General features: G+C 38.7%; 1 protein-coding gene across 4 annotated transcripts in view; it reads left to right on the top strand.

The window, feature by feature from the left end:
- Positions 1-17,710: 17,710 nt before the first annotated feature.
- khdrbs2 (KH domain containing, RNA binding, signal transduction associated 2) overlaps positions 17,711-24,309 on the top strand; it is a 71,863-nt gene continuing 65,264 nt past the window's right edge. For 2 of the 4 annotated variants that reach the window (XM_056257180.1, XM_056257181.1), the window contains exon 1: positions 17,711-17,997. In XM_056257180.1, the coding sequence (XP_056113155.1) occupies positions 17,907-17,997 (91 nt within the window). In that variant the 5' untranslated portion in view covers positions 17,711-17,906. The remainder of the gene's footprint in view (positions 17,998-24,309) is intronic. The other 2 variants (XR_008807596.1, XM_056257182.1) reach the window with 1 other exon arrangement.

Here is a 24,309-nt window from a genome sequence, read left to right as displayed (position 1 = left end):
CTGGGAGGAAGTGTTTCAGAGCCTGAAACACCGCCAACATCTCTAGGCAGTTTAAGTGCCACAGACGATGATGGTCCTCCCACAGACCCTGAGCCGGGAGACCATCCATGATCGCCCCCCAACCCGTGAGAGAGGCATCTGTTGTTAGCATAACGCGATGGCAAGGAGCTCCTAACACAGGGCCTTGGGACAGAAACCAAGGATCTTTCCACATGATCAGGGCGTGATGACACCGTCGCGAACTCACGATCATGCGAAGCGGATTTCCCCTCGGGGAGAATCCCTTGGTCCTGAGCCACCACTGTAACAGTCTCATGTGCAAGAGGCCAAGAGGTATCACGTTGGACGCAGCTGCCATGAGACCTAACAGTCTCTGGAACTGTTTTACAGTGGATGACTGGCCTAGCTTGACCTGATCTACTGCGGCGAGAATCAAAGCAATACGAGGAGGTGACAATCGTGCCTGCATCGTCGTTGAATCCCACACTACACCTAGAAAAGTGGTTCTCTGTAATGGAGAAAGAACACTCTTTTTGGCGTTGAGCCTCAGCCCCAGTCACTTGATATGAGCAAGAACGACATCACGGTGCCGAACCGCCTGTTGTTCCGATTGAGCTAGAATCAAGCAATCGTCTATATAGTTCAGAATGCGGATGCCCTGTAACCTCAGCGGGGCTATAGCAGCATCCATACACTTCGTGAATGTTTGGGGGGACAGCGCAAGGCCGAACGGAAGAACCCGATATTGGTACACTTCGCCCCCGAAAGCGAACCTCAGGAACTTCCTGTGTTGAGGGAGGATAGATACATGGAAGTAAACGTCCTTTAGATCTATCATGACAAACCAGTCCTCGGATCTGATTTGAACATCCCGAGTGACAGACACAGCGCCCTGTAACGTACTGGCAGGGAACAGCTGGTCTGGGCACTTCACAACCCTCCTCGGAGGGGGCGAGCGTCCCTCAGGAAATCGCTCGCCGAGTCTCTCTACGCCCTGTGAAGGCAGGGTTAGTAGAGCAGACCCCTGAGGGCATCGGAAAAGACAGGCACCGTGTTTTTGTGCAGTGAACTCAAGTTTTTCCCGATGGGGACCACCCTCAGAGTCCTGACGTTCAGCCCGTCAGGACTTTTTCGACGCGGCCTTTCTGGCGACAATGACTGTCCTCAGATCAGTCCTGCCCCGAGAAGGCCGCACCGGAGAGCGCCCCGCCTCGTCCCTCCAGTTTCTCTACAGGGGGGCACGAGACGTGACACTCCGCTTCTGCTGTGCTCTTTTGGAAGACAAACTCGACAAAAGATTTTGCTCCGGTTGAGCATTCTGCGTGACAGACACAGTGCCCTGTAACGGCGCACCAGCAGGGAACGACTGGTCTGAACACACTAGAACCCTCCTTAGAGGCGGCGAGCGTCCCTCGGGAAAGCACTCGCCAGACCCTTCTACGCCCTGTTTCGGCAGGGTTAGTAGGACGGGCCCCTGAGGGCGCCGGGAGAGACAGGGCACCCTTAAGGGAGGTGAACGCAAGTCTCTCTCGGCGGGGACCCCCCTCAGATTCTCCTTTGAGCAGGTCGGCCTGAAAAGCCTGCATAAAAGCCATCGTATGCAAACATGCAGCCGCCTGCCCAGCCACCGAGTAAGCCTTCCCCACCAGCATAGAGGTTTTTTTTTTTTTTGGGTGGAAGAGCCGGTGCTTTAAGTGAAGACGATGAAGCAGGAGAGAGATAGCTCGCGAGCGTCTCCTCCGCCTACAGCATCGTCACATAACCAGCAGATTTAGCACCAACAATGTTACCATAAGCATTGGACTGATTTGTGTAAATTCTGCTTGAAACCGGTCTAACCCAGGTCTTTGAAACCTCAGCATGACGATCTGGGAAGAACGGTAAGCACCGGCGAGAAGGTTGAGGTCGTGCAGACAGAAATCTATCATCTAGTTTGCTTTTAATTCTAGAATCCTGTCTATCAGCTGGCCACTCGATTCTGTTTTTTTTTTCAGCTTTTCAACAGCCCGAGATAACACATTCATCAAACCTTCTTCATTTGCAGTATAATGTGATAAACTAGTTTCCTCTGATGCAAAACTTTCGACATCCAGCCCCTCAGAACTGGATAATCTCAATTCAACATCATCATGTGCCTCCACCCGGGCAGAAGTAACCGCCGCAGCGCGTGCTCCCAGAGCCGGGTGAGAGGCACTAGATCTCGGCGGAGATAGCTGAGATAGGGCGGAGCCCGTCTCAACGTCGCCAGTGAGATCCATCTGCGAGCCCCAAGACAAGCGCCGCCGCTCTGCCTCAACAGAAGCGGGACCCGAGCCTCGGGGAGCTCGCAGCAAACCACTCTCCTCGAAGAGCGATCGCCGCGAGCGCAGAGTTCTCAAGGGAAAACGCTCGCAATGCTGACAATCGACTCCCTCGAGAGCCGACTGGGCATGCTGAACTCCCAAACAAGCCACACATAGCTCGTGTGAATCCCCACCCGTGATGTATCGAGTACAGGGGGGGGAACACACTTCTTATACTGCTCGCTCATATTGTTTTTTTTATATAAAATATATAGTGATAAACTCCTGACAAAACAGACAAACACAATCGACAGATTCAGACACACACAGAGCTGCTGAAGTAACTAAAAGCTGGCGTATTGTGTGCTCAGGGGATATTTAGGCCTATAGCTTCCTGGTCGATGACGTCACTCGCCGTACGCTCATTCTCTCCATTGACTGATTTCATTCATGCTTCAGACACGTCACGCTGAGGGGGTTCCCACTGCGATTACATGCAGCAGTAGTCCCTGAAGGGGAACTATGTATAGATGGGTTTCCGTTTCTCTAATTACCCATTATCCTCTGCGCCGCGCCGCCATGTTGTGTGTCAAAGCTGTCATCAAAGCCCGTCTGTCATGCTCATGTTTACCTGATGTTTACCGCCTTTTCATTTACCCAAGTATTTTTGACTCTTTTGTGTTGAGGTAATTTTTTTGTACGTGTTTTAAATCTGTGTGTTATTCGTTCAATCAAATTTTTGATTTCTTATTTGATCGGTAAATAATGTAGATGAACTGCTGCGCTTGTGACAGGACCTATTTTTTACAGTCTATGGACAGGACGCATGTTTAACTCAGAGCCGTATAGAGATCTCTCTATACGGCTCTGGTTTAACTGAAAGAACGAGCAGAAAGAGAGAGAGAGCCGGTCGCGCGCGCGCACTCCCTCTCTCTTCGGAGCTAACGAAAGTGTGTAAACAATACTTCATCGTCTCCAAACTAAGCGCTGTCTTGCTCTCACTCCCTCGTGGAAAAGTTAGTCTGGAGCCCTGCATTGACGGTTCACATCGCTGTAGCCAGGCGGCTGATATCTGCACAGCTTTTATTATACGGTACATTTAGACTCAGTGTCAAGACAACACCATCTGGGTAAAAAACAACAACAACAACACAACGCGGAGAGAGATGGAGGGCAGAGGCACGGAGCGATGTGCTCCAAGTGTAAGTTAGCCTCTGCCTCTGGCTCGACCAGCTGATGTGGCCACAGAGAAAGTGATGAAGGTGGACAATCGTCAAGAGTGTTGTTTTGCCCAGCCAACACCTCTCAAGGGCTGTGTCGATAGTTGCCGCCTGGGTACAGCGATTTGACAGCCGATGAGAGCTAACGTTAGCGCATTTAGCTAGCCCATCTTGGAAATGATTAGATAAAGTGTCACATCTCCAGAGCACAAAACCTCTAAATGTTCACAAGAGCAGCATTGAACATTAACTCCAGCCAAACGGAGAATAATCGCATGATTTTCATGTTCAGAATAATGCCCAGTTTAATTATTATCATGCTCCGTAACACAAACGCTTGACCCAACTGACACACAAGATGGCGCCGGGGAGGAATGTGACGTCATTGGTTAGTAGTCCACCTTGCTTTAGTAGGAAATGCTCTTTAGCAAACTTTAAGTCATAATGGTGTCGATTTGTATTGTTCCCGGTTGCAAGAAAAAGTAAACGGGTTTCCAGTGAAGCATCCAGCGCGTTGAAGGCAGAGGCTGTCGCGAAGGCCGTGTTTCTAGTCAACATTTCAAACTGGATTACCACGAACACAGTGTTTTAGGCCAAAATGGAAGGGAACAACTGCAGTTCTTTCAGTTCGCCTGAAGCAAAAGGCCGTCGCGGAAGGCCGTCGCGGAATAAGGTAAGCTAAGCACATAGCATGTTTTATCAGGGGGTGCTGGGGGCGGGGCTTGATATTGTGGTAAAGTATTTTAAACAAAATCCTAATATTAAACAGCCCAAACAACAAATGAATGAGGACAGAGTTATGTGAGAACGCTCAGAACTCATGATACATTTTAAAAACACAGCACAAATATCTGCTTCTTACCTTATGATACTCGCTAAGGACAGGAGATTCACACAGAAAGCAAAAACGCAAGACGCTGGCGGTCTGGACGATGGGGCGGGGCGACACTTTTAGGTGGGGCGACACGTGTCGCTCCGCCCACACCCGATTTTATTGGTTTATAATACAGCAATCTTATTGGCATAGACGCTTGAGGCACGAGCATGCGCATTCTTTTATGTACGAGTTTATGAATTATCTATGACGCTGTTTGGCCGTAGTGATAACCATTGCGATTTCAGTAACGATCAATTGGATAATGTTTTGATGAACTTACGAATCAAGTTAGATGAAGTTACTGTCAAAATGTATTCACAATTCACATCGTTTCAAAGCAGCTTTACAAAAAGTCATATTGTAAGCTTTAATATTGAGCAGTTTTATGGGTTGGTGATATCACAAAATATGTTGCTGATAAATAATACACTGTTTGAGATTTAGCCTAGCTATACTATATTAATTTACCCTACAGATAAGTCAGTGCCACTTTTGGTGGGCAATGAGAATGACTGCATGAAATTACTGGCAGATCAAAGGAGAGATCATTTCTATGTGGGCTGATTTAGACAATATTTTTCCGCATGTCATGCAGAGCTCCTTAATTTTACATCATTCGTGCTTCTTCGTTTTTCCATTAGGATCAGTGAATAAACACAAACTCGGGATTTTGCACAAATTATGATAATTCCCTTTATTTCAGTAAAACAAAGGATAAATCCGAAAGTGTGTTTTATTTTATTTTTATATTTATTTTATTACAGCCTATTATAATTGCACAGATTTATAGCAGCTTGTTTTCTTTTTTATGGTTATGCAGCTAGCCTATATGTGAGTGTTAATATTTGTAACCATTTTTATCCAGTAGCCTACATGAACATGAATTTTATAGCCTACTGATGTCACAGTCACAGATAGACAGTCGTACATAACCGGTTGACACTTATTAGAAAACATGAATCTTTAAAAAATATAACATAAGGCTTTACAGAACCAATAGGCCCTCATTTCGTATGAACAGGTAATCAACCAGGAAACGTGTTTGCCATTAAACATTTTATTTGCACTTTGTACCAAATAATGCAAGCATTGGACAATCTCGTTAAGAAAATGACAACAAAAAACGGTCATGCTTTAGAATTTAAAATCAGCTGCTTACATTCTTACAGTCAATTATCATCATTTGCGTAAAATCCCGAGTTTGTGCTGATCCACCGATCCTGATAGAAATATGAAGAAGCCAAGTGAATGACGCACTAATCTAATGTAAAACATCTCCCTGAAGTACAAGTAACGTCACCAAGCGTTCGTTTTTAAACAATAACTTAATCTATACTGTGTCTTAAGTATAATAAAGTATTAGCCAATAGATATTAACAAAAATTACCATGGTAAACTGATAATAAGATACGATTAAAGTTAGCATTTAATTTTTCTTTGATACGGCCAAATCATTCACAAAATCGTAGCCTACATTAAGGAATGCGCATGCTCAGACCTGAATCGTTTACACCAATAAGATTGCGGTATTATAAACCAATTAAATTGGGGGTGGGCGGAGCGACACGTGTCGCCCCGCCTAAAAGTGTCGCCCCGCCCCATCGTCCAGACTGCACTCTGGGACTGGGGTAGGCCTACTACGCTGGCAGTGGAACGAGGAAAACACGCAAGGTCTCCAGGCGCGTTTTGAACTTATTTTAACTTGAGCGCTGCATTTTTAGAAAGCCGTGTCATGCGCAACAGTTAATCGCGGCTAGCGGTTAACAGAAAAAAAATGGAAAAGTATCAGAGTGGAATGGAAAACACGTTCTGTGTGAACAGCGCTATGACGATGAATGCATTAATCAAGACATGTTTATTTTTTCACCGATGTCTGAGTGAACCTGAACATGCATCAAATGAGTGTCAAACGATTTCTGAGATGCTGGTCCTCAACCAGCGTAATCGCATCACACACCCCATCAGGGACGGACTGGGACTAAAAAACGGCCCTGGACTTTGACTAGGCCCGGCCCAAAGCAATCGGTGCGCGGAAACTCGACAACAACAACAATAACGCCTGCCATGAGTGTCACTTTAACTGTGGCTCATGATACTATACCATCCAAATTATAGCTAACAGCATATTATACAATCTATTCCATGCTGTCTTAAAATGAATTTATTACTTAATAATCTTAATTAGTTTATGCAGTAATTAATCTTAGCTACTGCACAAATAATACCACATCTAAATGAAAATACACCATTACAAATGTAACTTCTGTATTCAAAATCTTCAAAGTTTGTAAGCATTAACTGTAACATTACCAACATTTTAAAAAGTAAAAGCACAACATATTTCTTAATATTAGCAACTGCATGTGGCATTTTACAGCTAAAATGTTGAAGTTTAGCTGTTTTAACTACTGTAATCATTAAAAATGTAGCAAGCTGAATATCACTTCCTAACATCATCCCTAGCAAGTAACTTGGAAAGTAATTTCTGATTAATTCGGTTCGGGAGTAGTAGAGATAAAAGCCCGCCCACACTGAAAATTGATTAGTTGGGTCCTTACATGCGCTTCGTGAGGGACACGCGCACACTAGCACACACGCGCACACTAGCACACACACGCAATCTCTCGCTCCCTCTCTCTCTGCCGTGCACGCGCTACGCATGCGCGCTCTTGCTCGCTCTAGATTCCGGGAGATTTTAACTAATTTGCGGACATCAGGGAGCCACTATCAATATGCGGGAGACTTGGGATGTGTGTGGCGGCTGGTGGGCCGGCCCGCCGGCCGTTCTGTGATTCTCCAGATCACACAGATGGCCAGTCCGCCCCTGCACCCCATGCGAGATCGGCTTTTGAAATAGCTTAATTTCTCAAAGTCATAAAACCATATTCGACAACATGTAAAAATTAAATAATATTTAGAGTAATTTTATAAAGGTGGAAAATAAAAAAACACGTTGAAATACAACGTTATTTAAAGTCGTGTCATCTTAAATTGTAATGTAGCCTAGTGAAACAGCTGTCTGCCGCAGGATGCGAGATAGGTCCGACTGCAGAACCGCAGAACCATACGTCATAGCAGTGTGAGGATGACAGCGCCAGCCTGACAGTCTGATGCCGGAAGTGGGCGTGGCCAGGCATTGCGCTACTTCTGTGTTTTAGAACGTTTCAAAGTTTAAAACAATGCTATTATAAATATTTGTTTAAACGATTTAATTAAAGATATGTTTAAGATGTGTATATATATATATATATATATATATAGTTGTGTGTATATATACAGGTGAAACTCGAAAAATTAGAATATTGTGCAAAAGTTCATGTAATTCAGTAATTCAAATTAAAAGGTGAAACTAATATATTTAGTATATATAACTATATACATATGCATGATTATACTTTTCAGAGGGCCGACATTTCTGTATTTAAAATCCTTTTTTGTATTGATTTCATGTAATATTCTAATTTTCTGAGATTTTAAATTTGGGGTTTTCATAATCTGTAAGCCATAATTATCAAAATGATAACTTTTGCACGATATTCGAATTTTTCGAGTTTCACCTGTATGTATATATATATATATATATATATATATATATATATCAAATATTATAAAATATAATAATTATTTGTCCTATTAACAAAAGACAATATATTACTACTATTAAAAATGCTTTTCAATTCAATCAAATGTTCAAGCTTTGTTTTAATTTTATTATTATTTTTGTTTAAAGCTTTATTCAATTTATATTGTTAATCATTTGACACAACAAATGGATAAAGTATAATTTTAACTTTTAAAAAACAATTTTGTTAATACTCAACCATTTCACAACTAACAATTTTTTTTCATAGACCAAACAACATAATTCTATGGTGGACTGAAACAAAAATGATTAATTAAATACAATTATTTTTTTCCTCTGAAATGGCAAAAGCATCACACACAGATGTACCTGCTCTAAATAGCTAAATAATAGTAATTAAATAAAAATAAAAAATCGAACTAAATAAAATAAATTATAAAAAACAAAATCAAACCAAAGAAAATAAAAGCGAGTGTCATGACGAAAGGCGCCTCATGAAATCATCAGGATTAACTCCATGTGTATGGAGTTTTGATCTATTTAGTTTATTTGTCACTTGAAAATTATTGTTAAATGTGTGCCTGCATAACTTTAATAAGATTTATTTTCTTTGGTTTGATTTTGTTTTATATAATTTATTTATTTTATTTATTTTGATTTAATTACTATTATTTATTTGGAGCAGGTACAGCTAGTGTGTGATGCTTTTGCTATTTCAGAGGGGGGAAAAAACACATTTTATTTAAAAAATGCTTTTCAATTAAATCAAATGTTCAAATGCTCAAGCTTTGTTTTCGTTTTATTATTTTGTTTGTTTTAAGCTTTGTTCAATTTATATTGTTAATCATTTGACACAAAACAGATGCATAAAGTATCATTTTAACTTAAAAAACACTATTAACATTTGTTAATAGGCTACATTGCCTGTCTTTTGTTAATAGGACAAAACATAGTTATTATACTTTATAATTTTATAAATATCATATTTTATAATATTTGATATATATATATATATATATATATATATATATATATATAGGCCTATCTCTTAAATATATATTTTGAATGAAATCGTTAAAAAATATATTCATAATAGCATTGTTTTAAACTTTCTAAAACACAGAAGTAGCGCAATGCCTGGCCACGCCCACTTCCGGCATCAGACTGTCAGGCTGGCGCTGTCGTCCTCACACTGCTATGACGTATGGTTCTGCGGTTCTGCAGTCGGTTACTATTGCAGGATGCAGCGAGCTGTAGACTAGTTCCCGTGGCCGTAAGCAAGATTGCATTTTTCAGTGCGATAATTTTCACTGAACCTGCCCTTGCAATAACTGTAGGCTGTTGACCCTCTGTCGATCCGACTGTCCTTGTGCTAGGTAAGGTTACGAAAATAAACATATTATAAAGGTAAAAACGAAGAAAGAAGAAAAAATAAACGTGAATTTCTCGGTCCAGGTAGCAGAAAACGTTCATTAACATCAACGGGTTGAAAATCGGCGAAGTATAGCTTACATTTTAAACATAGCCTCACATTTGCTTGATATAATTCACCATATAGCCTACCTAAGTGCCAGATTAAATGTTTTCGTTTTATTAAAATATAAGTTGGACGTGCTTGTTTCTACTCACATCTGTAAGACGAAACTGAAAATGAGATTGTTGTAGGTTACTGATCAGCTACTCATGACATGTGACAGTCACAGAAGGGAAATACCGTTGGACAGTGGACTGGTGAGTACATGGGTGAGTAGGTTACATTTGTAGCCTACATGTGCTCCAGCCACGTGGAAACAGTCTAAACTGCACCTGCTTATGTGCACTTTCATGCAAGGCAAAGTTAGTTATGACCAAAGGTTTCTCTCACATGTTCTGTGACACACGGGTTTTCTCAACTGGTAGGCTATGTGAAAAATGTATCAAAATAATTTAAATTGTCTTTTGTCTCTTTTTCCCCCCGTAATTTTGTTTCTTCACTTTTTATTTTAGCCTACACGGTGTTTTGCCTTCGTAGGGCAGGATAAATGTAGGTTACTATTTGTACTATACTTGTATTTTCATAAAAGCTTTTACTCAAACAAAATATCCATTCAATTCATTTGACTGTAAATCAGTCAAATAGCTCTTTCAACTGACCAAACAAACTAGAACAAAACTTACTTACACTCGTTTATTATTGCCAGTATAGGCTACTTTAAAGTTCAATCGTTGTCTTTAAAACATAGACGAAATAAATGCAGGCTACCGCTTACTCGTTATATAACAATAGACCGGTTCTGGGCAGTTTCCTTTCAAATAGGCTATTGGCTAATCTGAATTAATTGTGCGGTGCTGTCAAATATTTTTTTACTGACTTGACGACGAACATTTTAAACATTAAGTATACTCACTGTTCGGTTCTTCTTTGGCTGCAAGTCTTTTGTATTATCTGTTCTTGAACAAGCATTAACGTTATCTGCTTGTCTTTTATGTTGTGTTATATAATATTGTGGACAAAGGCCAAGTCTGGTCTGAGACATTCATTAAAGGGCTGGTGTAAATTATTTATCTATTTAATACTGTTAATTCATGAGTTTCTATTTGGGACACGCACACCATGATTGTTGTAGACTAGAAGGCCTACATAAGTTTGAAAAGTTGGAAAGGACACATTTTTAAATTGTTAACATACTGCAAGGAGGCAGGAAATAACCCAGAGATCAGGCATTTTAAAAATATCCAGTGATAAAACAATGATAACTGTTTGTGTTAAGAACAGTGGAAATAAGTCTGGTAAGGAAATAACTATTCCCTCATATTAGATGTCTTTTCTGTTAAATCTAGTCCAGCAGGAAATATTATGTTTTCATCTGATATTTAAACAGGTACATTAATGTTTCATTGTATGTAGCTGGACCTTTCCTATATCATATAAATATATGCTTATGTGTAGACCTAAAGAGTCTCATCTCCTGATTTACCCTTGCAGCATTATTTGGATTTGATCAAATGTCTAGACGCTATAGGTTAATCCTGTCATTTTATTGTAAAGAGTGAAATATTTTAGTATTTTACTAAATAGAACTCAATATAATATTTTAATCTCTTAACCAATACAATATACACCATAACTCATTTCTTAACTGACTGAAATATTCTTCAAGAATCCAAGATTATTGTGTAGTATATGATAACAAATGGTGACTGAGTTGAACAGATGTGTTCATTACAAGCGGTGCATGAGGAAAACTAAAAGATTATTGTGATCTATTTTTCATGTCTAGAAGTGAATCATCAGGCAATTCACGTCTTTCAGATTGAGCTTGACAGATTTCTCTAGTGAAGAAAAAAAAAATGAAAGAAACTGCATTTTAGAGCCAAAGGGCACGTATTAACCCAATCTCATTGGGTTAATGATGAATTAACGCATCATATTTCTCCTAGTGGGCCTTGCATATTGATCTGAGCATTGCTCATGCATTTAAGAAGACAACTGGGAGATCAAACACTTAAGCTATGGATTCTTTATTTAGATGTGGTTTGCAACTAATGAGTAGGGAAATACTAGCTGTTGTTTGTCCCTGAGAAAGCTCATTTCCTTTCCTGCCACACTGCAAAACTAATGCCAGACACTCCCAATGACTTGCACTATGATGTATGGGGAGGGATATACTCTGTGATGCATTGCTCTCCTCCACTTACACTTTCATTTGTACCTTACAACCATTTGTTTCTTAAAATCAATGCCACATATTTCTACAAACATTCTGTATGTTGTGCATTTGTGGCAATTAAATGTATTAGACCCCCCTCCCCCACAAGTGAATGAGAAAAATGTCTGACTGTACCACTTCTTGACTCCATTGGTTAAAGCTGCTGTGATTTGTAATGTCGTTGCATTGATTATGTCCATTCATCATTTTTTCGACTTCTTCGTGCAGTAAATTTCACTGTGATTTTACAGTATAGTCCATTCGTCATTTTCCCTGGGTATTATTCGATGTGTAGCACCCAATATGTCACAAACTGTACTTATGACTTGTGTGATGATGAAGCCTGAAGCCTCAGCTGAAGGGTCTGATGGAGTTCATCTACGTTTTATAATCACTTTTTTCATTAATTCTAGCATTCATCTTAACAGGTGTCCACACTAAACAAATGTGCTTATCACCATTGTAATTTTTTTTTACAACTATTACAGCCCCAATTATAACATCTAATATTATTAGGAAATGCTTTTCTATATAATTTTGTAAATATACTCATAAAGCTAGATCAGTCCTTTTATGTTTTAATATTTGTATATTGTAAATTAATTTACATTTTGAAACTGTATACAATTCAAAAGTTTGGGGTTAGTAATTAAAAAAAAAAAAAAAATAATTAAGATGGAATAAATTGTTCAAGAGTGACAGTAAAGACATTTATAACCTTACCTTACAAAAGATTTGTATTTAAAAATTTAAAAATCATACCAGCACCAAATAATTGATTGGTAGTGTATATCTTTTTTCCATGACAGATGATTAGTACTCTTTGAAAACACAAATTGTTTCATATACAGCAAACTTTCAGCTCTTGGGGTACTGTTTTTCTTTTTCTCAGTAGTGGTCCTCAAAAGACAAGACACATCCAGCACTGTTTACAAGTAGCCTGAGGAGCAATAAAATGAGTTCATCTTAATTGATCATGGAGAGTGTCCTCAATAGAATAGGCAAACTGTAATAACTGCTCATATCAGGATGCCCTGTGGGTCAAAAAAGCTATTTCAATTAGTAATGTAAGGTCTTTTATATCCATTTTTTTTTTTTTTTTTGCCCAGAGGCTCTTATTAAACTTTCCTTTATAAGGGAAATTATTATGGATGACAAAGGGTTTGGGCTAGTCAGGATACTGCAGACTCACTTTTTAACCCTGCTGGCTGCGTGGACTCTTGTGGCCAGGGGCAGTGCCAGACATTATCTGCTCTGGCCTTCACTATCACAAGCCTGTATGCGCTGTCCTAACATTTCCTTAACACGTTTTGCCTGAATGCTGGACTTAATGAATCATAATCTTTAAATGAACACTACCGAACAACTGTGCACACCACTCACACATGTTCTACTGCTCGATTTAGGCCTAACATATATTGTGCTGTAAATGAATGAAAAGCCAGTATGACCAGTGCCTTTAGGCCCCTGACTGCCACAGGCTTTGACCTGGGAAAACAAGGTTTGGTCAAATTGATAGATAAAACAGTGCTTGAATGTGTTAACAATGCAGTCCTGGATCAATTTGAGTTTTATCAGCCACTTGACTAAAGATGCGATCACAAAAATAAGGTCCATTGTCAAAACAATAGCATAGAGATGTATGAAGCAACTCTCACACAGAAGTCACGTTTAAACCAAGCAGCTTTTTTTGTTGAATTTGCATGACTAACTTGAACACGAGTCCTCGCGTGAAACTCACGGTTGTGCAGATTCGTATGGGAAGTAACGGAAAATGTGGCCGCACATTAACATTTGCAAAATACATTTGGAATTATGGTAATATCTTGCTTTCTTAGTTCATAACCTTTATTATGTTCAAATTAGGGCCGGGACTTTAACGCGTTAATTAAGATTAATTAATTACACACTTTAACGCGTTAATTAATTACACAAATAATTTTTAATCGCACTTATTTTTGCACCGCGGAACGTTTCTCACTGGATGAGTTTCGGCGGACCGATTATACTGGCGCACCAACTAGCGTTCATGATGAAGAAGCTGACGAGATCGCTTTGGTTGGCCGGTGGCTGGGAAATTTTGTTACAAAAAACGAACGGATGGAAGCGTCGATAAGAGCATGGTTGTGTGCAAGCTATGCAACAAGGAATTCAAATTGAATTCCTTGTTGCATAGCTTGCACACAACCATGCTCTTATCGACGCTTCCATCCGTTCGTTTTTTTGTAACAAAATTTCAAATTTGTAACAATATGCTATTGCTACACTTAATGGCAAAAATTGCACTGGTCTGCTGGACTTGGTTGAACAAAAATAAACAATATTTTGTTGCTTAAGCTTATGTATTCAGTCATTATTCAATGGTATACTAAAAATCCATGTGAAAAAAATTACTTCTCACTGTTCTCAGGTCAAATATTTATGCGATTAAAATGCGATTAATTTCGATTAATTAATTACAAAGCCTCTAATTAATTAGATTTTTTTTTTTAATCGAGTCCCGGCCCTAGTTCAAATATTTTACTCACTTGCGAAAACCTCCAAAGGCTTCACAGGGCCATATGCAGCATTGAAGTAAACCAGAATGAATCAAACAAAAATATATATTTAACTTGACTTATTGGTCTTGTGTCTTTAGATTGTCATGATCTTTTCTTAGCAAAATTTTAAATTTAAATTTTAGAATTTGATTGCATTGGCTCCTATTAAGATTAGGTCACCTGACCTCTATCAATTTCAGTGGCAACAAAGTTTTATACTATAACAGAATGTCCTACAAACGACAGTTACCAGCATATGCTGTTTATAGCAGTCTCAATAGCTCTCTCCATGGATCTGGGTAGAATGAGTTGCTTTGTGTGAAACAGAGAGCTTGTAAAAATAAATAAATACATAAATCTCAAGCGAAGAAGCAGGAGGTTGATGTGACACAAGGGCCTGAGATGTCATGTGAACCCTTAGTCCTCAAATTGAGCAAATCTTAATATCCCATTACCCCGTTTCTTCCCCTCTCCCGATTTCTCTCCCAATAGTGCTGCTTAATAATTCACACTGTGGGCTTTTGCATTTCCACAACCTGAGACTCTGCTAAAATACCAAAGCTGGTTACATTCACTCACAAGTGTTTGAGAAGCACAAAAGTGCTTCATGAAAGTGCAGCTCACTGCTGAATGTGAATTGTTTTTACTAGTTGTTGTTGGGGAGCTTGCTCTGAGGTGTAAAGGCAATGTACCATAGCTCTACTTATTTTGACTATATAATAAAGATTGATTATTCCTAACACATGGTGCTGTCACAGCCTTGCAATTCATCATGTATTTTCCCCTGCATTTTTAAAGTCTAATTATCCTTCAGTGCTTAATGTGTCATCAATCCATAATGAATGACTGGATCGTTTAAATGTTTTTTTTTTCTAAAAAAAAAAAGTGCCAGAAAAACAAAATAGGAGACATATTTGATGGTCGACAGTCATATTTTGAATATTAAAGGCTTTCTCTAAAGTTTTAATGACAGATGTTTTTATTTTGTTTTTAAAAGATTATTTATGAAAGCTAATATTTGTTAAATGCCTCACTTTGCCAATTAAAAACTGTCCCATCTAGTGTTGATGATACACAAGGCAAAGTGACAGCAGGGAACAAAAACAAAATTGCAAACAACAAATTGTGTGCTGGTGGCCAGAGTTTGTTTTGTGCTGTAAATTATTGTCTGCCAACAGGATGAAACCTCTGAATTTCAAGTGATAATTAGAATCCAAAATGATCAGGTTCCTGTTCAGCTTATGCCATGTTTAATACATTTGCATATTGTTTGGCCTTATAATATTAGTTTTTTTTTTTTTTTTATAAATGTTTTTTTTTTGTGTACTTTTACTTTTTTACGATTAACACTTGGTGCTGTGTTGAGTCACTGCTTATCCAATGTAAAATCTGGGTCTTGAAGCAAAACCAGTTTAGAAGCAGTTTGATCTCCTGTTGTGTTATTTTTGGCCACTAGAGTGCTGCAGAAAGCCATTCTTATTAGTTGAATATATGATGCAAGAGTAAATTATGACAAATTGTTAAGTGTGACTACAGAGGTTGCTCTAATTGTATTTTATTTTATTTATTTATTAGTTTATTTAACAGGGACAATACAGAAACATTGCTATAATTTCAAGCAGCCGATGCGCCACACACAGGCTTCTAACCGAAGGCTAATTCGCTGCCCCAGATAGGCTTTTTTAAACAATAATCACACACAAATCTAACAATAATAAAAGAAAGATCATTTTCTTGATCAGTTGCATCAGAAGTTTAATATTAGCAGCATTTATTTATATCTACAGTGTCTGGTATGAACATAAAAGTGATAGGAAATGAGTGATGGTGTGGTGTTGTATAATAAATACCGCAATATCATCATAAATTGACATCCGCTGATGTTCTCTCCAACCTATATCAAAATAAAGACTCTCATTTTGTAAAAAATTAGGACACACAATCAACAAATTAGCCTAAGTGAGAGACTTTTGATGTATCACGATCTTTTGATGAAGCAATAAACTCTTTCATCTTGTAGAAATGCGACAAAAGAAGCGTATATCATAGCAACTGATAGCTTTTGCCCTTCAGAAGCGTTTCATTATGTTGAGTGGTGGTGAGTGATGTATAGAAGGTGTTGATCCTCCACAAACCCTTATTTCTTTTTCCTCAATCTCTTCTCATTCACTACCCTCAGAATCAATATATAACCCCCCCAAAATCCATTTGATTATCCTATTGCCAAACTGATTCTGTCCGGAGTGTTAAATCGTAAAATACAACATGGATCTGTCAGCTATACATGAATTGGAAGTCACTTGAGGAAACTAAGATGTGAGAACCCAATATATATATTATATATATTTAAATTGTGACCATATATTTTTCAGCTTGCATGGCTTGTTTTTTGTGACACATTACACTATATGATTTTTGCATAAATAAAATATTTTATATATGCATGAGCGTGCTTTATTTAAACCCATTTTATATTATGAATTAATTAGGATAAATCAGTATTCACATGAGTGAATTTTGATGTTTTATTTTTTGATTACTTATTCCAATTTTTTTTAAAATTTTATTTGTAGCACTACCGCTCAACACTGTGGACCGGGATTCTGTAATTATGTTCACAGTTCACAGGCAGACAGTAAATATGACACTTGGGGTGCAGATGTTTGCCAACAGCACTGTAATCCATTCAGTTATTAATTAGGCAAGCTGGTCCTGTCCCTCTTCCTCCTTTCACTGCCTCTCTCTCTCTCTCTCTCTCTCTCTCTCTCTCTCTCTCTCTCTCTCTCTCTCTCTCTCTCTCTCTCTCTCTCTCTCTCTCTCTCTCTCTCTCTCTCTCTCTCTGCGTCTTCTCTCCCCTTCTCCTCTGTGGCTATCTCTCCTTCCCCCTCATATGTGCTTAGCTGCTTGGCTAAGTGTTAGTGTGTGTGTTTGCGAGTGTTTGCACTATCTGTGACTGTCTGTCACAACAGCTTAATCCATGTTGGCAAACTGAGGCAAATGGGAAATCCACTGATTAGTATTCATGGCCGTTACCAAATTTCCCTTCCAATTCTGCCGTCTGCAATTGAAAACTTATGTTTGTTATGGATATTTATTATTTTGCATTTCCAATTAACAAAAAAAAAAAAAAAAAAAATGTTTTACCACTATCTTTACTATGAACCGCATGAAGAATGATCATCATCATTTCATGTTGATTTCAGTGGCCAAATCATAACAATACTTGCATATCCTGTTCACATACATTTGTTGTCTGATGTCTTTCCAAAGCAAATATGCAAAGGATATCCAATGTAACTACTGGCGGAGAGTAAAAAAAAACAAAACAGATTTGCACAGAAGATTAGGTGTTCAGAACCATGGACAGGGGTGACAGATCAGCGGTTACCCTAGTTTACAGAATGTCCCCAAATTCAATCCTATACACAATATCTGACATTTGCATGCAGTTTGCTCTCTGCCATGACCAATCCAGATGTAGATGGGCGGAGTGAGAGTACAGATTCGGAGTCTGAGGTGGGAGGTTTTATATGAGAGACTCGAGGAGATGGGTACACTGCATTGATATCTTCCACGTTGTGCGCGAAAACCACACGATCCCTCCCCGATATTACGCAGTCTATTTAAACGCAACAACCACACACCCATTCCATCACTCACTCACCTCTGTGGTCGTCTCACCTGCACTCGCGGTGTTCAGGAGAGGAATCCAGTGATGGATCAAGACAAGTACCTGCCAGAGCTCATTGCCGAGAAGGAGGGCTTGGACACGTCGTTCGTGCACGCGATGCGCCTTCTCGCGGAAGGTAAACTATGCCTTCTTCTGCCATCATTTTTAGCCTCGTATCTGTTTGCTGTGGTGTCGCTGCTCTACATTGTTTGTGTCGCTATCGCGTATACAATATTCATTAATCATGTGGACGCCCGTTCTTGAACCATGTAAGCATGAATCAGGCGTGTCAGGTGTTTCATTTGTTTTCAGGTGATCATTTAGTTAGTAAAATAAGGGAATTGTCCACAGACAGGCTTGGTCTTTATAAATATTTTGTGTGTAGGGTTAGTGTTTTCCAGTTATTGGTAGGCTATGCTCAACTTCGTCCGATCAGAAATTTGAAGCAACACCTTTTTAAGCACCACAAACCACAAAATATATTTGGCGGGGTTTTTTTTTTCTGTTCATGCCGTTCAAAAAGTTAATGTGCTTCAACGATGTGTCGCTTCTTAATTTATCACAGCAATTAAACCCTGATTTCAAGCGAAGGCAAACGTGTAAAATGAAGCGACACATCGTTGAAGCACATTAACTTTTTGAACGGCATGAACTGAAGAACAACCGCCTCATATTTTTGTGGTTTATGGTGCATGAATAGCTATAGTGTTAATGTAGCCTAATACTAATTCTTCTTACAATTTATCTGATGTTATCTCTCATCTTCATTTAATAGTCTAATCAATATGCTAATTATATACATGACTTTCCGGTATTTTAAAGCAATTTAGTTTTTTGAATGAAATGAAACGTGCTAAATTATTAAATGTAAAAGTAATTCGGATGTTCGTCTCGACCAAAATCGTCACATCTTAAATACATCAAAACATTAAATACAAGAAAACACAATCACAAAGTTATCGACTTGTAATGCTTTGCACGTACCGCCCAAACCTCCTCTGCCTAACGAGCTTTTTTGTTGTTGTTGTTAACGTTGTATTTGGCTATGCCTATTTTATTCAAACTCTGATCATTAGCTACTGATTCGTTTGAAAACCAATGTTCCTCTTATGAAAACACTATGAACTTGTATGAAAAAGAATAACGTTTACTCCCCTTGGGGTAATTCTGGCTTTAATTCACTTCTTAGGTTATAAATAGCTGCTCTGTTGATCAAATGTTAGGTTAGCCAATCTCTATTGATTTAATGTCCAGCACAGGGAAGTTGCTTAAATATTGCATTGCCAACCCCATTTTTCACGAGTGTAAGGTTATGACGACAACCAAACATGGTAGCATTGATATGATCTGAAAATATTATAGTTGTGTAAGATAAAAGCAGTCCTTGACAGCTCATCAGATAGTAAGCAGAGTAATTAAGAGGCAATTACGGCTATTACAAAGTACTCACACTGGCTCAGATTATCTCAAGTGCAGGGGAGCACAGTGGGGTGTGTGCTGTTGAATAAGCATGCATATAATTAAACGACAACCATTTTAACTGGTCCAGGTTATCAAGAAATTGTAAACATTTTCAAACTGTAAACTTCAGTTTGTTTCTTAGAAGTGTACCTGCAGCACATGCATCTGTTGTGTTGTATTAATTCATGAAGGTTAGATTCATCTGCTTTCAGAAACAAAAACCATTATTCAAGCTCATGATATGGCATCGTCTAAAGGATTATTCATATCATTCAGATGAATTTGATCGGTAATCTATTCCATCTGAGAGTTAGAAAAAGAGTGAGCTGATAATTCAGGTTCTGAAGAATTGGAAACTAAATCTGGCTGTGCATTCTCAAGAAGGGGAATGCTACCAGGGGTTTCTGTAGCAAATGTGTCCAGTAACAACCTCAAAATGGTGCAAAATAATTAGCCGTAATCTTAAAAACAAATTAAGATATGTCTCTTCACAAAACTGATAATAAGTCATTTGTATGCGATCTTTCAAATGAACTAAATTGGCCATGGTTGTGAAAGCCTGCATATAGCTTACGTCACCATTATTCAATTTGAATATTTTGCCTCTGCACAAAAAGGCTTATTGAACTGGAATTAATGGTAATTAGTGGCAGGCTAGTAAAGATACTTAAACTTCTGTGGGTCATATTTAATCTAAGTAGACACCCACTTTCTTAAAAGACTTAATTTTTAGTGCTTTGCCCCAAGACATACAGAAAAAGAGTTTGTGTATTTATTTGAATCTGATTATCTTTGTTATATTTACTGTCATGTTCAGAGTTATACAATTACGTCATAATATAAAGTATTATGCTATTTACTCCAAAATACATAAAAATAAAAATTAATGTATTATCTCTCACCTTGGTAGCACATTAGTAAGACTGTTTCAATAGTGGCAAGGATTAAAAAAAGCAAACCTTGTGATTCGTTAAATTTCATGCTGAGCTACTGGTAGCAAGCCAGTGTTTATTTACCCAAGCACATATTTTATTTATTTCAGAATGTCGAATGATAGTCAGGCCTCTTGGCACTGCATGTACCTTTAGGTATTCTGGCCCATGCTCAGGGAACATTTGAACTTATGTTTCTTGTTAAAGATTTTAAACTCTTCACTGTTTTGTTTGCTGTACATTTTGGGATATTAAAGGAATTTATATCGAATACTTTCACTCTCGAAGTTTCTGGGTTTAAGAAGAGTTCAGGCAAGGAGTCTCTCACAGCTTAGTTATTTTGGTACAAAATTTGTCACACCCTTTAAGAGGGAAGTGATTAATATTACAACGGCGATCAATACAAGCGTAACTTATCCTAAACACCAGGCGGCCTGGAAACAACTGACGACTAAGCACTTTTAGCTAATGGCCCGTGCCTGCTGTGTAACTCTAATGTCTAGACCTCTCTGAAAAGACACAATTCCAGTGCAGTATATTCATTGTGAAAGAATTTGCACAAATTATTAGAATAGCTAATTTTAGATTTTCTTTATAATGTGAAAAAAAGAACTGATACTTATCAGCATATATTTTAGTGCAACAAAGCAAAGTAATTTTTTAGAGCTACAAAAAAATTTGATGATAAAGAGAAGCTTTTGATAATCTGCTCGACTTTTGGCTGTTATCCAGGAGATTATTTGCCTTGCAACAGATATAACTGTGGATCACATAATGGGATGACTTTTTTCAGTTAATCTGTATATTGGTATCAAATACAGTAGTTCAAATTAAAATGTCCTACTCATTATTAAAAAAAAAATGCATTTATGTAATCAAGCTCCAAAAATGGCTCGTTTTAATATTGTGGGGTCTGTAATGTGACGTGGGCAAATAAAGGGCAATAGTTATAGTTTTACATCATCGTACCATAGGCCACGATGTCCACTGGCAAGTCAATGTACAACTGACACCTGGCACGAGCATCACGTCAATAGCAAATAGAACCCATTATAATAACAGAGTACACAGACAACTAAGGGTGTCATGATTTCGATTTAAAATCCGAAATTAACAATCTCGAACTTCGAATTAAAAAATGGAATCGTCGATGCTGCCACGTCCCCATGTCACGTCCGGTCGGCGTGCCAAGTGGAAAAAAACACGTGTGTTGAAGTGCTGCGAGTCTATGGTCAACCTCCTCTAACTTAGCTACAGCCATTCAAAAGATAGCATGGCAACTGCAGATGCAGGAGACCCATCGACAGAACTTGAACCCCCTCCTCTTTCATTGAAGTCGCAGGTGTGGAAGTTTTTTGGATTTCCAGTGAGTTATGTTGACAACGTTCGCACTTCAAAAAAGCCACAGTTTGCAGGTCATCCCAAGTCTCGCGGAAGTTCCGGGAGTCTCCCGCCATGGGCGTCAGTTTGGTTTGAAATGTGGTGGGGACAGAGACGCATTCGGAAGGGCATTTTCAAAAGTGCTGGGTACAATGACGCATTCATTCTTTTTTCTCTTTCGCGCAGGTCATGGTTTGAAAGACGATGTCCTGTAGCTTACTGATTGAAATAAATAAAAATGTATGATGTCCGACCAAAAATGTGATGGTACTATGGGTTTAATTGGTCGTAAAATGAAATCTAATATAATGTTGTTAGTATCGTGAATTTTATGAATATGTATTGTGATAGTCCAGTGGCAGAATTTTTGCCAAGCGTGTGGAAGGTTGAGGGTTCTAGTCCGCACTCGGTATAGTTTTTTTCCCTCATCAAAACCGATAATGTTTATCAGTGGTTGTATATCAAGAATCTTGATATACTTTATCACTGATAAACATTATCGGTTTTGATGAGGGGAAAAAAACTATACGAGTGCGGATTAGAACCCAGAAGCAGGGACACGTTTGTGTGCATTTTGAATTGTGATTTCTCTGGAACGAATAGAATCTCTGCAACGGATTGAAGCGCGCGTCCGAGTGAAGACAACACATTTCAGCGCTAGATCGCGTCTTATTTAACAAATGAATGAAACGAATGCTGCTAGTTAACTGGAGATGTTTTATTTGTATTGGTACATCCGTGACGCGAGATGTTTCAAAAGTGGTGGGGACAATATCGACCCTGGCAAAAAGTGGTGGGGACATGTCCCACCCGTCCCCCCCGTAAATGACGCCTATGTCTCCCGCATATTGATAGCGGCTCCCTGATGCACGCAAATTAGTTAAAATCTCCCGGAATCTAGAGCGAGCGAGCAAGAGCGCGCATGCGAGACAGAAAAAAACTGTGCTCCAAACCGTATAGCGCGCACGACAGAGAGGGAGAGAGCGAGAGACCTTGCGTGTGTGCCTCATGAAGCGCATGTAAGACAGAGAGCATCCTGATTGGCCGGTTTCGGCTTTAAAAAAATAAATGTAAAAATCGAGAATCGAATCGAAAATGTAATCGAATCGAGGATTTGGAGAATCGTGACACCCCTACAGACAACACACGAAATATCACAACAACCAGTCTCACTGACTGTCTACACTGGATTCAGTAGGCGCCCGTTCAATTTCTGACGTACTCCACATGTGTCTGCTGACAACAGGAAAAATGGAAAGAGTAAAAGTTCACGTTCACTTCGACGCGTCCTGTTTAAACAGCTCGTTTGCCTCTCTGTGCAGACTTCAGAAGGACATTTACATGAGAAACAAGTGGATTGGTTTAGTTTTAATTGCGTCCTGGATTGAGTCGGAGGATTATATGTTGGTTCGTAGCATTTGACTGCAGATTGTTTTTCAAACGAGGCACAGTGAAAGTTCGCAAAGAAACATTTGTTGAAAGAGATAGCCAATTGTATTGGATCTGACTAGCTACATCCCAAACTGTAAGTAAACAATGAGATAATGCTTTGTCTGTAAATGACAGTTTTATATGAATAATGTTTTTAAAGCATTCATACCTTGCAGTTAGCCAATCATAATAGTGGCCGTTTTTTGAGTCGCCCATTAAAAACGGATCATTTCAGACTGAGGGTTAGAATGAAGGTTGAAAATAAGAATTTTTTTCCTGCATATGTCTATTTGTTTTTCTTTGTGCAAAAAACTTTTTTAACATTATAAATGAACCTCACGGAACTTATTATAATAATAAAAAATATGTGTCAACCCTTTTAGGTTCATGATATATCATGACTTACAAGTGATATAAGCAAAATGGGTTGACAGGTTTGTCTCAGAAACTGCAGAGAGATAGGGGAAGTTTGACTGAAGGAGACTGTTTAAAGTTTTTGCATCGCCTCCGTCCAGATGCTTTGATTTCCAGGTTAGACAGTCCTCTTCAGAGAACCACCAACCTGGAATAAGCTGTTCCTCTTGGGGGAACAAAGAGAATGCTTCAAATTCCAGTCTATCATTTTGATCTTGTAAAGCACATTGCTGAATTGCTTTTATAGGGGTGACTCGATGCAAACTACTTACTTTAGAAAAGGACAGACTGCTACTGCATCCACTTCAGAGTCCGTTTTTATAAAATAGAGCCTTTTGCCTCATAGGGAAAAAAAGTGAGGCACAAAAAAAAATCTGCTTAGCAACACATTTTAGGAATGGATATTACAAGGTGGTTTTAAAGATGAGGCAGGATTTTGCAGAAATGTGATGTCAAAGAATGCTTTCAAGAGCCCTCAAAAAGTACACTATGTACCAAAGCGATTTGGGGTTTATATGTTTGCATTTTTTTGGTGCTTTTTAATGCCAGATGGTGTAGTTACAACATCTACCAGGAGAGGCTAATGGGACTATGTTAACCAACAATTTATAAACCATTTTTGCTTTTGTCTTACAGAGATTCATAACCCATTGCTTTGAGTTTAGTGGTTGTAGAATAACCGCACATTTTTGCAGTCCAAATTAACCAGGAAATTCAAGTGAATCTATTTCTGTTTGAGGTTTAATACACATGTCGTCTATCGTAGGCCAAATGCTTCCAGATGTCTTAAATGACTGATAATGAATGCAGTTGATCAAATGTGTGATCTA

Source organism: Rhinichthys klamathensis, unplaced genomic scaffold (assembly GCF_029890125.1).
Source record: "Rhinichthys klamathensis goyatoka isolate OS25496 unplaced genomic scaffold, OSU_Roscu_1.1 h1tg000135l_1, whole genome shotgun sequence".
NCBI lineage: Eukaryota > Metazoa > Chordata > Actinopteri > Cypriniformes > Leuciscidae > Rhinichthys > Rhinichthys klamathensis.
Note: the sequence above shows the minus strand (reverse complement) of the source record. Positions and strands in the feature narration are given on the sequence as shown.